Source organism: Pezoporus flaviventris, unplaced genomic scaffold, assembly GCF_033815535.1.
Source record: "Pezoporus flaviventris isolate CSIRO_AGI_PZ_B2104156 unplaced genomic scaffold, CSIRO_AGI_Pfla_v1 ptg000029l, whole genome shotgun sequence".
Taxonomy (NCBI): Eukaryota; Metazoa; Chordata; class Aves; order Psittaciformes; family Psittacidae; genus Pezoporus; species Pezoporus flaviventris.
The window spans coordinates 19,123,231-19,137,249 of record NW_026892577.1 but is presented as its reverse complement, the minus strand read 5'-3'; the positions used below and the strand labels follow the sequence as shown (position 1 = coordinate 19,137,249).

Here is a 14,019-nt window from a genome sequence, read left to right as displayed (position 1 = left end):
TCCTTCACGGTGACTTGCTAGTCAGGGCTGAGCAGAGACCTTAGCCCCTGAGGGACTATTGCCCATCCTCATTCATCCTGTTTGCTACCATCAGTCTCTTTGGTTCCTACAGCCTCCCAGGGCCTCGGGAACGCTTGTCTCGCGGGTGGGAGAAGCGCAAGCCCTGGGGCCAGGTGGCGAGCGGACAACGGGTTACCTATGACTTGAAGGAGAGGATGTGCATTGGCAGCATGACCACGCTGGAGAGTGCCGCATATCAGCGTGTCCCCACAGATGAGGCTGAGGCCCAGATGCTGGCATCTGCTGACTTGGATGGCATGAAAAGTGAGGATTTGCAACGCTACTTACATTACAAGTGCATGTGCCCTTTGTTTCTCCCTACTTTGCCTTCTTCCCTAGTAGCTCCAGGCTTGGTCTTCAACTTGCCATAGGAGCTGTTCCTCAATTCCCCGTCCCCCAGCCTCTGTTTCTGCAGCCCTGGCTGCTGTCTGTCAGCTTTGTAACTGCCCCATGCACCTCTGCTCACACCCATCCCAGAAATGCTTGTTCCTCCACCCACCCCACTGCCCTCTCTGGTTCAGGGCTCCCTGCATTTCCCCAAGACCCAGCTCTCTCCTGTCCTGACACACTTTCCCTGCGATCAGCCCTCTGTGCGACACACTAGCTCTGGCATTGCAGAAAACCTGAGGTGAGGAGCTTCCCCTCTGCTCTGCTCTCCTGGAGGAGCGGGAGCTGCCCCCTCTGGAACGCCTCAAAGGGGGACTGCCCCTGTGCACGGCGTGAGGGCAGACAGAAGAGACGTCATGGAAATGCACGCTCCGGGCCCCAGGACATGGAGAATTCAATAGGTTGCTCTGCAGGCTGGAGAGGGAGGGAGACACCAGAGGGGAGAGAGGGAGAGAAGCGGTGCTGCACACACAGCCTGGCTGTCCCTGGATCACAGGGACAGCGTCCGGGGGCATCTGGCAAGAGACCCTGCGGCACAGCAAGGACCCTGCTCCTGAGGAACTGGTGGGGCAGACCCTACAGAGGCACCCCTGGGTGGAGCCAGCTTTCCTGGGACCTCCTCAGCCCCAGGGCTGCTGCAGCGGGTACCTTCATGCCCTGTGAGGAAGGAAGCAAGGCAGCGGGGCTGGCCCCAGGGCTGCGGTGAAATCCCCCTGGGGGCAGTTTTTTGCTTTCAGCGCATCAGCCTGGCTACCCCAGCCCCTCTTCTGAAGGCAAGTGGCTCATGGCGCTTGACCCCTGACCTTCACAAGGACAAAATGACAACCCTTCGAGAGAGAGAGGAGGCAGTGAAGGAGTCGGAAGGGGGCAGCAGCCCGGAGGTAGCAGTAAGCACCCATATTCGGAACTCGCTTGGCTATGAAGACTTGGATGAATTTGCCTTCAATTTTGAAGACTATGATTTATGGGAGGCCATCAGAAATCATCTGGGCTACCCAGGCAGGGAGCCCGCCTGTAAGTACCGGAGCAGTGACCCCACAGTCGCAGCTGTAGATCAGAGCCCCCAGCTAAAGTGTATATCCCCCACCCTGTTTTGCTGTATGCACCCTTCCCATGTCAGGTTGGTCTCCTGGTTTAGAGAAGGTATGGTCTGCCCCACTGTGTGACTGGGACACCAGAGGGTCTGTGTGTCTGTCTGATGTCTTTGTACAGATCTGTGTCGGAGTGCTGAGTTGCTTCCCTGTGTTTCGCTCAAGCAGCTCCAGAGACAGCTGCATCTTGCTGTTTGTGCTTATCAGGATGTGGCCTGTTCTGTGTCTAGAGAAAAAGCAGCTGCTCTGAGCTGTGTATAAGGATAGAGACATTTCTCCTTCTATCTGTGGCACAAGGTGACAGTGCTCTGTTTGCTGGAATTTGAGCTGAGCTGTGGATCCAGCAGCAGAGTTGGGTATCAGGTTCTCACCTCTGCACCTTAGCCTAATGCCTTGAGGAAAAAATAATTTAATCTCTGTGTCTGGAGGCTTAAGCTTGGCTGTGAAACTAGCAAATGGCAGGCTGTCTGCGGTGCCTGGAAGCAGGAAAAGGGGAAGGAACCAAGAGTGGAAAAAGCAGGGAAAGAGAGAATAGGAATCCCGAGAACAAAGAACATTTCTGTTCTCTGCATCTGTTTCAGACCTGCGCATCCCTTGTGGAGAGCTGCATCTCAGCTGTTGCAGGGACTGTGCAAAATCCAGAGCCTTGCTCCCACCTCACGCAGGCGGTCCTTGGCAGATGGTGGTAGCTCACAGCTTGACGGTGGCTTTGTCTGTCACCTTGGGAGTGACAGGGTTCATAGCCATAGCTTTGTGGTGGTTGCCCAAATGTCCTTTTCATGGCCTGGGTCATGTGTTAATTTTTCAAGGGATTTTAGGAGCACACATGAGAGGGTGCTGCAGTCCCAGAACTAGTTCACTTACTGGCTTTGCGCACAGGAGTGGGGAGGCACAGCACTTGCAACATGGAATCGGGATGCCTTGGTTGAGCTTCTGGCTCTGCCACAGCCTCTCTGTGTGATGTCAGGCAAAACATGTAACTTCCCCTGCCTCCCAGTCCCAGCATAGTGCTCTGTTTCTCAGCTAGCCCATCTTTACAACCCTTTGGGGAAGAAATGTCTGCCTATGTGCTTCTGCAGGGAGCAGCAAGTGGGGATTTGCTTCTGGCTGGGTCTGCTACTTGTTACTGTAAATTGTAGTAGCAGCAAAGTTCAAAATAGAAACGTGAAGCAAATTGGCTCCATCAGCTGTCCTGAGCTGAGCAAACTGTACATTAGAAGTGTGAGAAATTGCCCCAGTCTCACATAGGAAAGGAGAGCTATTCTTGGGAAGGTAGAAGGGCAGATAGCTTCTGCAAGGTGTGATGTGCATCACTTATAAAGAGGGGAAATTTGCCTTGCTAGCAGTTAATACGTTCATTGATTGCTACAGCTAATACTGCAGGTGCTTGAAATAGGATGTGCTGTACAGTCAACTCTTTAATTATTTCTGCAAAATGAATCCACACTGTGAATGAATCCTGCAGAGATATAGTGGAGACAGAGGTGGCAGAGACACCGGAGTCAGTTCTGTGAGGAGCCTGTGTCCAGCTAGTGCCATTTGCCCGCCTGCTTACTGCATAGCAGTACCTCTTCCAGGACCAACTCAGATCCAGGAGGAATTTAATAGCTTTTGAGCAGAGTGAGTCCTTTTTGGACCCGAGCTGCTCTCCTTGCACTCCTTTTAGTGCTCAGAGCATGGGGAGAGCTGGGCAGGGAGACCTGGATGGCAGTAGGGACGAGCCGGGGTCCAGCTGTCCTTATCACATTGAACTCGGCATCAGCCAGGAGAGACCTGGGGTTTGTGCAGGGCAGGGCTTCTTCCAGAAGCCAGCACAGTGTTGTGATTTACTGTATGTTGATTAGCATTTTCTTTAGTCTAATTTTAAATATTCAAAGAAATTGAGTTTCAACCTTTTTTTGTTTTCTTGGTATAACTTAAGCATTGGGGTACGTGGGAAGTGTGCACCATTTTTGTGATGTGGGGATAGCAAGTTGCTCTCTAGTACTGATACAAATACTCTGATGCCTCTTTCTGGACTTCCTGCTTCTGAATAGAAGATAAGGAAAAGAGGGAAGCATGAGCTTACACACAAATTGAAAGAAATTGCCTGCCAAGTTGGACTGACTATCACAGCCACTCTGGGAGAGACTTTAACAAGTGCAAAGTTGTATTTGTCATCTTCAGATGTAAGTTGATGGAAGAGGACCTTGATCATCCCAAGAAATCTGACTGGAAGCCAAAGTAGCAAGAAGATCTGGAGGAGACTGTAGGAGATGCTGTGTGGGAGGGTGGCATACCAGTTCATTGTAGTTAGCATAGGACTCACTCTGTATCCTCAGATATTGTCACTGTCTCATTCTCTGCTCCTGGGGAGCACTGGAGAGGACATGAAGGAAGAGCTGTCCTTGGCTGCTTCAACTCATCCTGGGGAGTTTGACTCCAAGCAAGGAGGGCAGAGCTCCTATGCCCTGGGCACATCACCCTTTTGTCTCAGTCCAAGATCCTGTCCTGAGTAAGGACCCAAGACTTAGTGAAGCTTGACTTTAATTTGAGGGAAGCACCAATCTGATGTGACACAGAAAGGTTGCTCTGCCTGGAGCAGCCTTTTGGGACTTACAAAGCCAGGGGCCTCTTTGTAAATTAAGCCCATGTGTCCACCCTGCTTCTATGAGTTGTTCCCCCGCAGCTGTCATCTCAGTAGCCACAAGTGCATCACTCCTTAGTCTTACACAGAGCTCTGAAGGTGTGCCTTCACCAGTTTGTTCTGAGCCTGCAGCATTCTGGCTGCTGTCCTTGTCAGAGTGTGGGAGTCACTGGAGATGCTGGCAGGAAACTTGGCTCCTTTTATTTTATCTGTCCTCCAACCAGTTGGTGGCTGAGACTGAACGCCTGTGCGTGCGTTCCAGGGCTATTGCTGAGGAGTGGCAATTGCTGAGGAGTACTGTGTGGCAGGTTGTCATCACCATGGGGGAGGCTTACTGTGCTTTGGGTGAGTGCTCTGTCTTGCTGGGCAGAGTGTCCTCTGGCCCTGGTCTTCCAGGGACATGGTAAGAATGAGTCTTAGGTTGCATGGGAGAATCAGAAGCTGCAGGGTTTGGAGCAAAGGTGCCAGATACCGAGATCATCTGCCTGGTGGACTTCGTTTTATGCATGAACCTACTCTGAGTGTGGTGAAGTGGCTTCCATGCGCACAGGAGCTGAGAAATCCTGCAAAAGTCCAAGGAAGCCCCACATGTGCCCAGCTCCCAGAAGTGTTCATAGTGATAGGCAGTTATTGGCTCCTATTGACATTGCAGTGCAGTAAGTGGAGCAGGGAGGAGTCTAGCTGTCAGCAGGACATGCATCAGCAGGGCAGCCAATGGGGGAAAATGCCTTGAGGCTCAGTATTGATTCATTTTATGTTTAATTTGGCAACCCAGATTTCCAAGGATCACGGCCATGGTATGCCTGGCCTGATGATGGGTGCATCTTTCCACGCCAGAGATGCATAAAAAAGAGACCACATGGCCTTCAAACCCAGCGCTTTTTACTAACTCTTGTGGCCTAAGAGCTTCCACTCTTGAAGCTAAGTGCAGAAAAGTACATGGAGACTTAACATTCATCCCAGCCAATGGAGAGCTGCCCTTGGTCCCCCAGGGAGAAGACCTTGTGTTTGCCTTACAAGCGTGGCCAGCAAGCCTCAATGGACTGAAGCTGAGCAAAACCCCTGACTCCATGACCTGCCTTGGGGAGCCTGTCCATCCTGGAGCCAGGCTCCAAGGCTTTCCTTATCCCTATGGTCTGTCTGTGCTGAGGAAGATACACTGAATAGTCCAGGGAAACTACTCTTTATGGCAAGTTGTTGCCAAAGTGCTGTTTCTCTGGCACTGCAAAAGTCTGGCATGGTTGTGGCCAGGTTTTGGTGGGCGCTAGCTAGGCAGCAGCAGTGGTAGCTTGGTGGGGGACTGTAATGCAGCCCCAACAGCTGCTCTTGGAGGCTTCAGGAGGCTTTGATTCAGCCATTTGAACTCTGTAACACAGACCTTTCAGACGGGATTACAGTGGCACTGAGGATCGTCTAGAAACAGCGATAGCTGGAGCCCAGCCTCCATGCAGCCCTGGTCTGCACTGTGATTCTACAGTCTCATTGCACAATTAAATAAAACAATCATTGATATTTCTATGTGTCTCCCAGACCAGCAGCTAAATATACTTCCCCTTCACTGCCCTTTATGCTTGTTGAGCACCGGGCCTTCCTCCAGTGGGAGAAATGAGCCCCAGCCAGGTGCCTGCCTGTTCTATCTGAGTGCAGAGCTATGCAGACAAAGCTTCAGGTTGTTCTTCATTGGTGGAGTATGAGGTGGGTTCATGCACGTCTAACTTGAGTACCATGAATAGAAGCTTTTGCAATGATGATCCAGTGTATGCACAGCGTGGGAGGAAGCCTTATTCTTGAAGGAATTAGCTCACAGACGTCTGGAAGAGCTGAAAGTAGACATGAGGCAGGAAGGATCTTCAAAGGTCTGGAGGATGATGGTAAGTGCTCCAGCTGCCAGGGCTTTGCTAGCATAAGCTAATAAGAGAAGGGTGGGTTTCGATATATTTCCCTGCCAGACAGCGTCTTTCCACTAGACAAACTAGGGGTCTTTTTTCCTTCCCTGTGTCTTCAGGCCACCGTTTTGAAGATAACCCTGGTGTGAGAAGGCATCTGATGAAAAAACCATCTCGGAGTCAGATCACCAGGACAAGCAAAAAATTAGCATCAACTCCATCTGTCAGAAAGAAGAAGAAGAAGAAAAAGTTGGATAGAAAGCCCCATGAGGTATCCATGTGCTGTTCTCCCACAGTTGCCTGGGATTTATGGCCTGAAGCCATAAATCAGGACTAGAAACAGGCATTTTAAGATATGATGTTTCAATATAATTAATTGTTTACATTACCTTGGGGGTGACATTTCAAGCTCTTATCCATTATCATGAAAATACACTGTTTTCAATAAAAGCAGAGGCTTCTCTGAAATCACAAAGCTTTGACCTTAGGAAAGATACTAAAAAGTCACAGAAACGGTAGTGCTACTGCAGAAGTTGGCAGCGCAGTAATGTCGCCATCTCTGGTAAGTGTTGGGAATTTTGGGGGAAACCAACAAACAGGCAGAGGACAAAACTGTCACAGTTTGGTAGAAGGGAATTCAGCATGGCATCATTCGTTTTCCTCTGCCCATGGTATCTGACTTAGGAGCTTTCTGGTGTTCCATGTGCTAATGAGAGCTCCTGCTACACTGCCAAGAGTATTTGTCCTGGCTGCTTCTATTCACTAAGCCTCTGGTTAACTAAGGCAGGCTTGCTCAGGCAGCACTTTAGACTAAGTGGTACTCAAGAACAAACCTGAAGCTCCCCTATTGCTGATAGAGCTGCCTGCATCAGGGGAACTCTCATGTCCTCACTGTATTTCATACAGGTGTTTGTGGAGCTGAATGAGCTGGTGGTGGATAAAAACCAGGAGATGCACTGGAGGGAGACAGCCCGTTGGATCAAGTTTGAGGAGGATGTGGAGGAGGACACAGCAAGATGGGGGAAACCCCACGTGGCTTCACTGTCCTTCCGCAGCCTGTTGGAGCTCAGGAAGACAATTGCCCATGGTGAGTCAGGAATGGCAGGCTAGAGTTTGTCTCTTGCTCTGGACAGGTTTTGCTGGACAGCTTCTGTCACTAACTGGAGACACGCCAATGGTGTCTGTATTCAGGCTCCAGGTAGAGTCTGTAGAGACAGACCATCCAGCACCCTTGTTGCCAGGGTTTACATTAGCCCAAGGGTGCTGTGTCCTTGCTCTGCTTTGCTGCTCTCAGGCACATGGCAGTTCTAACACCCAGCTGTTCCTGGGCCAGCATGTCTTGGACCTATCTTTGGTATGAAAAGGCAAGTTTGGTCAGAGTGGGAGACCAAAATGAGAGGGGCATACCAGAGCTATCAGTACATCTTGGAGCTTTTGAGTTCTCTTGGAACAAGAGTTTACACAGAGGGCATGGGGCATTGCACCTAGACTTGGGGCATTTCTCAGCTGAGAGAATCTGTACCCCAACCAAAGCGTGGCTCCTGGTGGGACAGCTGTGTCCCAGACTGTGCGTGTGTTGGGGAGTATTGCATGCTATGATCAGGGCTCTTCTCCTCCTGCTGGCAGGTGCTGTCCTCCTTGACCTGGAACAGACCACTCTGCCTGGCATTGCCCACCTCATGGTGGAGACCATGATCATCTCTGACCAGATTAGAGCAGAAGACAGAGCCAATGTGCTGCGTGCCCTGCTGCTGAAGCACAGGTGGGTGCCCGGGCTTGGGGACTACCTGCAAGCTCCAGGTGGCAAGGGCGGCGGGTCCCCTCATGGCCACCACTCTGCCCCTCAGCCACCCCAATGATGAGAAAGAGGGATTCTTCCCAAGGAACCACTCCAGCTCCAGCATGAACTCCATCGTGGGGAACCACCACCACAACCACACCGACACTTGTGTGCCCCTCATGGGGGAGGAGCGCATTGAGATGGCTGATCCCAAGGCCAGTGAGACCGAATGCAAGGAGGTGAGGGTGATATCAGGGGTTAGTCCTTCTTTTTCCACACCCTGGGAACAACTGTTGGCTGGTGGCAGCCCTTGGTGCCCATATCTGGGCCCCCTTATGGCACATCTTGTACTTGCAAGGGCTGTGCTCCTCTGCATCACTGGAAATCAGGTCGTTGCATGATGATTTTGGGACCTAATTTTAGCCTCGCACTGTATGCAAATGTCTGCTTGAGCATGCAATGGCAGCAACAGCCCTGGTGCTTGGAGAGTGGCATTTGCTGTGAGGGTGCCTTGCCTGTGAAGCAGGGTGTTGGGCGTACAGCCAAGGCAAGCCCAGCTGCAGATATGCCAGTGGGACTGTGTAGGGGAGACCATGGCATGGGATGTCATCCTTACGTGTCTGTATTCTTCCCTGCAGAAAACCCCACATCTCCATAATTCTGAGGGCCACCGTAAATACCTGAAGTTAATGGAAAAGATCCCTGAAGATGCAGAGGCCACAGTGGTCCTCGTGGGTAAGAGGTGGCATGTAGCATCTCCCAGCACCAAAAGAGTGCACCGCTAGTGCAGATCATGGTCTGGCCCTAGCTGTCTGTGCTCTTCTTCCTGAGGGGTACTTGGTCATCTTGTTGTACACGTTCTCAAAGTTCAGCTGGGGAGAGAGCCTTTTATGCTCTCTCCAGTGGTGATGGTGCACATTCTGTTTCTCTGTGGTAAATGCATGGGGTACCTGGGTAGTTCTTTTCCTAAATTAAGAGGTTGATAGACACTGCTGCTGGGAGCTGGGGCACAACTTAGAGGAGAAAGTCCTACAAAGCTCACCATAAGATCCCATTTTGCAGCTTAGAAGTGGCTAAGTGATGCCTGAGGGACTATTGGTCAGGCAGTGACTGCTGTCAGGCCTCCTGCTGTTCTCTGGCCATCACTGCCCTCCATCTGGTCTTTTCACACCTCACCAGCAGCAGGGCCCTGCCCTGCCAGGGGCAGTGTTGGTTGCTGGCTATGTGTGCCAGGGAGCTTTTGAGTTTTTGGGAGTAGGGCCTGGCTGGTGGCAAGGCCTTGGGTATCAGCCATAGTGCTGCCTGGGGATCCTTCTCTGTACAAAAGGGCTGTGAGTGGGCAGGCTCAAGCATCAGTGGGCTCAGTGCCTTCGACCACAAGAATAGTCCTCAGCACTTCTCTGGCATTAACATCTCAGCAAATGCAGATACACTATAAGCAAAGTAAATGCTATTGCCTATCCAGTAGATTAAAAGCTCAAGCAAAGAGGCTTGGCAGCTCAATCAAGCTGATGCTTAACCACAGCGAGGCCAAATCAGCTTCATAAATGCACTTAGATAACTAAACACTGGCCATTTCTGAGGTAAGGCTGTGTCTTGGGATTTGCTTGGCTACTAGGGTGGCCCAGATTTGCCAGTCTAACACAGAACGTGGCTCTTTGCTGGATGCAGATGGAAGAAAGATCAGTAATAATGTCAGAGAAATACAAGTATTCAAAAAACATTTGTGTTCGGCATGGGAAGGAAGCGGCTGGTGTGCCAGAGGATGCGAGAGTACTTCCCAATCTGTTAGGAACTGAGGAGACTGCCAAGCATTGATGAAATGTGGACTTTGTAAAACAAACTGCAGTTTGCACCTATGAGTCTAGAGAACTGGCTCATTTCCATCTGAGGAAAAAAAAATAAATCTAGGAATACAGGGAACATAAGGAAAAACAGCAGTAAGCTTATAGCATTAGTGCTCAAGAAAGGAAGGACCGTGATCCAGTGCCTGTAGGTTGTTTAACCCAACGTCCTTCCCAGGCAATACAATGGCAGAGCTAATATAGGATTCAATTAATAAAGAGCTAAAGCATAAGAATGTAATTATTGCCAAGTAGTGAGGTTTATGGGAAATAGGTCATGTCAAGGAAACCTGATTTCATTCTTTGATGAGATTAGAAGTTTGTTTGATAAAAGTAGCATCTAAGAGACTTCCTTCTATAAGGCAGTGGCCTTCTGATTTAAAATTAGACCCTTATAGTATAAGTAGAACCTATTTGTAAGAGATTAAGAATGGGCTAACTGGGAAGCTAAAGAAGATAGCACTGCTTGGGAATGATCAAGTAATAGGGGACTTGGAGCAGTCGTTGGAATGTGGTAATGGAGAAAACTGCTGTGTCAGTGGTCTGGAGAAAACAGGACTGCAGGGCTCATGGGAACCCCCCAAAATCCCTGTTTCCACTGTTAAAGGCAGCCCACTGCAGCTTACCCCTGTTATTGACTCTGCTCAAAACATTGCCTCCTGGTAGGTTGTGTGCAGTTCCTGGAGCAGCCAACTATGGCCTTTGTCCGACTAAATGAGGCCGTCTTCCTGGAATCTGTCTTGGAGGTCCCGATTCCTGTCAGATTCATCTTTGTGCTGCTGGGACCGAGCCAGGCCAACATGGACTACCATGAAATTGGCCGCTCAATCTCCACTCTTATGTCTGACAAGGTGAGGTGCTGATGGATAGTAATGCTGGCACAGGTGAGGGAGCTTCGATAGCTCCCCCGAAGTCAGTCCTGGGATGAGAGCTCTGAGAGGTGCTATGCAAAGGCCCAGGTTGCGCAGGCAGAAATGAGCACCTGGGATTTTTAACAGCAGCTGACCTTGACCAAGGTAGGATGCTGCAGTATGAAGGGAAGAGTAGGACAGGCACTTGGCTGGGACAGAGAGTGTTAGGCTGGGTGAAGAAAGGGGCTGTATGTAAAACCAAGAGCAAAGGACTGCCCAAGGTTAGAGGAATTGTGTTCAGTTGACGTTTCACAAACATAGGAGAGGAGGCTGTGACCATGATGCCTGGCCCAGGCCACTCTGACAAAAAGATCCAGCAATGCCTGGGGATTGTTGTCTGGTGTTTGGATGAAGGTTTCTAGCTGCCCTGTAGCTAGGGCATCATCCATGCAGAGGAGCACATTCATGCAGGAGGAGAGATGAGGAGGCAGGAAGGCTTTTCTGGGAAGCGTGTGCACTGCTAGAAGTCCCCCATCTAGCTAGATGGCAGGAAAGTGAAATTCATTATCCTGGTAAGGAATTAAAGGCAAAGAAAAGACAATCAGCATCTGCTGTATTCATCCAGGACAGGAAAATCAAAGGTTCACAGGGTCCACCTGGCTTAGTGCCATGTAACTATAACCAAGTAAAATGCCTGCCTGTTCTGTCACCAGTGCCCAGCTCTTCCTGAAGTGGGGACAAAGAAGTCCAATCAGAGCAGGTGGGTTGCAGGGAACAGGGGCTCTTGGCTGAAAGATCCTTTCCTAGGAGTTACATAGGGCTCAGCTCAGACTATGGTTGTAGCCAGAAGACATGAAGTGCCATATTCCAGCTTCAGCACTGCGTTTGTGGACTGATCTCACTCATTTGAGCCTCTGCTCCTCTGTTGCTGGAAGAGGAGAGCCAGCTGCCGCAGCCAGAGCTGGCCATAGCAAGGTTATGCAGTGGCTGGCGCCATGAAGAGAGTATGATATCATTTACAATTTGAAGCTGTGCCTCCAGGGAGTCTGTGCTGCAAGGACCTTAGCTGTCCCCTACCTGCTTTACAGGCTGTTCACTTGTTCATCTTCTTCCAGCCCCTTCTCTGCAGGCATATTCCAGAGGCAATGCAGCACTTCTGCCCATTTGCCAGCACCTTCCTGCCAATCTGCTGTCTCCTCATGGTGTCCTTGGAGTACTTCCTTGTCATCTTGGCCTTGCCGTTAGGATATCTCCCCTTTTATGCTTGGTTTCCCTTACATGGCTTCCCTCATGCTGTAGACTTCTGCTTTCCCTCCCTCTCCCATGTGGAGACTCCCAAGAGTCTCTTACTCTCCCTGCTCATGTCCTGGTTCTTGTGCTTTATTTTGTGGTGCTTTAGGGCTCCACCAGCTTCTCCCTCAAAACAAACCCAACACCAGACTGGGAGGATGTCATTCTATTGCAAAGTTCTAATTTTGAGCTGCAGGGGCAGGAAACAGCTTTCATTTCTGTTGCGCCTGGCTTCTGGTACATGTCTGAGTTGGGCTCTGAACAAGAGCCCTGCAGGACTGAGGAATGGCATGCAGAACTTGTAACGATCTAGGCCTGATGCAGCCACAGTTACTTGGTGTGAACAGAGGCACGGGCTGGCCAGCTGTGGTATCTGGCCTAGGGAATAAGTGGCACCAGGCTATACCTGGGAAGCACAGATCTGATTTTGATTGATGGAGAGGTCCAATGAGAGACGCCCTGTGGTCTGGCAGAGCGTGCAGCTGGCAGAGATGCTGCAGGAGCATTCAAGAGCAGTGGAGCACTGGGGAGAAAAGCAGGAGCAAAGAGTTTCTCTGGAAAAGATGGATAGGGAAGGGAAGAAAGACATGGGATTCTGTGAGGGGCATTGGGTAGAAAGATGTGGAGGAGGGATTCAGGAATGTGGGTCACAGAGTGGCAGTAGTGAGTCAAGTGTTGGGTTGAGGGAGCAGGATGTTACTATATGGTCACAGCAAGCATTTCCAGGCTGCAGGGAGATGGGTGCAGTCTTGGTCTGAGCCTTCTCCCTCTCTCTTTTTCCCTGCTCCTCTCAGCACTTCCACGAGGCTGCATACATGGCAGATGACCGTCAAGACCTCCTCAACGCAATCAATGAATTTTTGGACTGCAGCATCGTCATCCCCCCATCTGAGGTGGAGGGGAAAGACTTGCTCAAATCCATCGCCACCTTCCAGAAGTTACTGCTGATGAAGAGGAAGGAGAGGGAGCAGAAGTCCATGAAGGAGGGGGCTGTCCAGGAAGCCAAAGGTCTCTCCACTCACATTTGGGCAAAAGAGTTTGTGCCTAGTGCCCTGCGTGCCCCAGTGGGCCCTCCCCTCACAGAGCCTGGCAGAGGGGTGAGCGGGTCTGGCTCCTGCAGTGGGCAGGGGGGAGGACGGCAAGGGGATGTAGAACAGTGGCTGTGGGCAGCTCTGGCAGTTGGGGGCATCTGGAGCTAGTGGGATGTGCAGCTGCAGGGGGTCAGCACTGCTGGAGGAAGGTTTCAGGGGGCATGGGGCAGAGGGACAGCTGAAGCGCAGATCTGCATTCTCCTCCTCAAGCCCTACCCTCCATGTACCTCCAGAGCTGTGTGAAGTGAAAGCTGAGGAAGAAGAGGAGGAAGCTGAGGACGACCCTTTGAAGCGGACTGGGATATTTTTTGGAGGTCTGGTTCGGGACATAAAGCGCAGGTACCCCAAATACCTCAGTGACATCAGAGACGCCTTGCACAGCCAGTGTCTCGCAGCCGTTCTCTTCATCTACTTTGCTGCTCTCTCTCCTGCCATCACCTTCGGGGGACTCCTAGGTAATGGGCCTGCTTTCTGGTCTGCTCTTTGCACGCTGGGACACTGGCTGTGTCTGTGTGATGCTGTGCTGGGGTGGGCTTCAGTTCTGCTTGCTCTGGGAGAGCAGCAGTGCTGTGCCTCAGCTGCTGCCTTGTTCCCTCACTGCCGCTTGGCCTCTCCAGCCTCGGCTCCCCAGGCTCCCTCTGTGCTCCCTGCCCACTGCAGGGGACCTCTGACTGATGGGACAGAGACCTGCCTCCTCTGTCTGGAGCTGTGTCTGCAGCCTGCCTGCCTGTGGTGACAGTGGTTTTGTCCAGGCTTTAACACATGTTGTTTTCTTTCCCAGGGGAGAAAACTGAAGGTCTCATGGGGGTTTCTGAGCTGATAATCTCCACCTCGGTTTTAGGGATACTCTTCTCCCTGCTTGGAGCTCAACCGCTCCTGGTCATTGGCTTCTCAGGGCCTCTGCTGGTGTTTGAAGAAGCTTTTTACAAGGTACATGTGAAGCAGTGTCTGTGCTTGGCACTTGCTTGCTCTGCCCTTGTGCTGGAGAGGGCAGCAGGCATTTATCAGCTCTTTAAAGGGTCTTTGATGGTGTGGACTCCTTGGGTCCTTTCAAGCTGCCCTCACCTCAGCCAGGGCTGGTTCTGGCTCTGCTAACCCTTTGCATGTCTGTCA

The 14,019-nt window shown here is 51.1% G+C and overlaps 1 protein-coding gene across 5 annotated transcripts in view; it reads left to right on the top strand.

Moving 5' to 3' along the window:
- The window catches only part of SLC4A3 (solute carrier family 4 member 3), a 34,410-nt gene that overhangs the window by 11,477 nt on the left and 8,914 nt on the right, over window positions 1-14,019 (top strand). For 3 of the 5 annotated variants that reach the window (XM_061459441.1, XM_061459439.1, XM_061459440.1), the window contains 10 exons: window positions 113-324; window positions 6,170-6,321; window positions 6,957-7,137; window positions 7,677-7,812; window positions 7,898-8,069; window positions 8,469-8,565; window positions 10,341-10,525; window positions 12,610-12,823; window positions 13,140-13,361; window positions 13,688-13,836. In XM_061459441.1, the coding sequence (XP_061315425.1) occupies window positions 113-324; window positions 6,170-6,321; window positions 6,957-7,137; window positions 7,677-7,812; window positions 7,898-8,069; window positions 8,469-8,565; window positions 10,341-10,525; window positions 12,610-12,823; window positions 13,140-13,361; window positions 13,688-13,836 (1,720 nt within the window). Of the gene's footprint in view, window positions 1-112; window positions 325-1,013; window positions 1,462-4,449; window positions 6,036-6,169; window positions 6,322-6,956; window positions 7,138-7,676; window positions 7,813-7,897; window positions 8,070-8,468; window positions 8,566-10,340; window positions 10,526-12,609; window positions 12,824-13,139; window positions 13,362-13,687; window positions 13,837-14,019 lie in introns of those variants that run through there. The other 2 variants (XM_061459442.1, XM_061459443.1) reach the window with 2 other exon arrangements.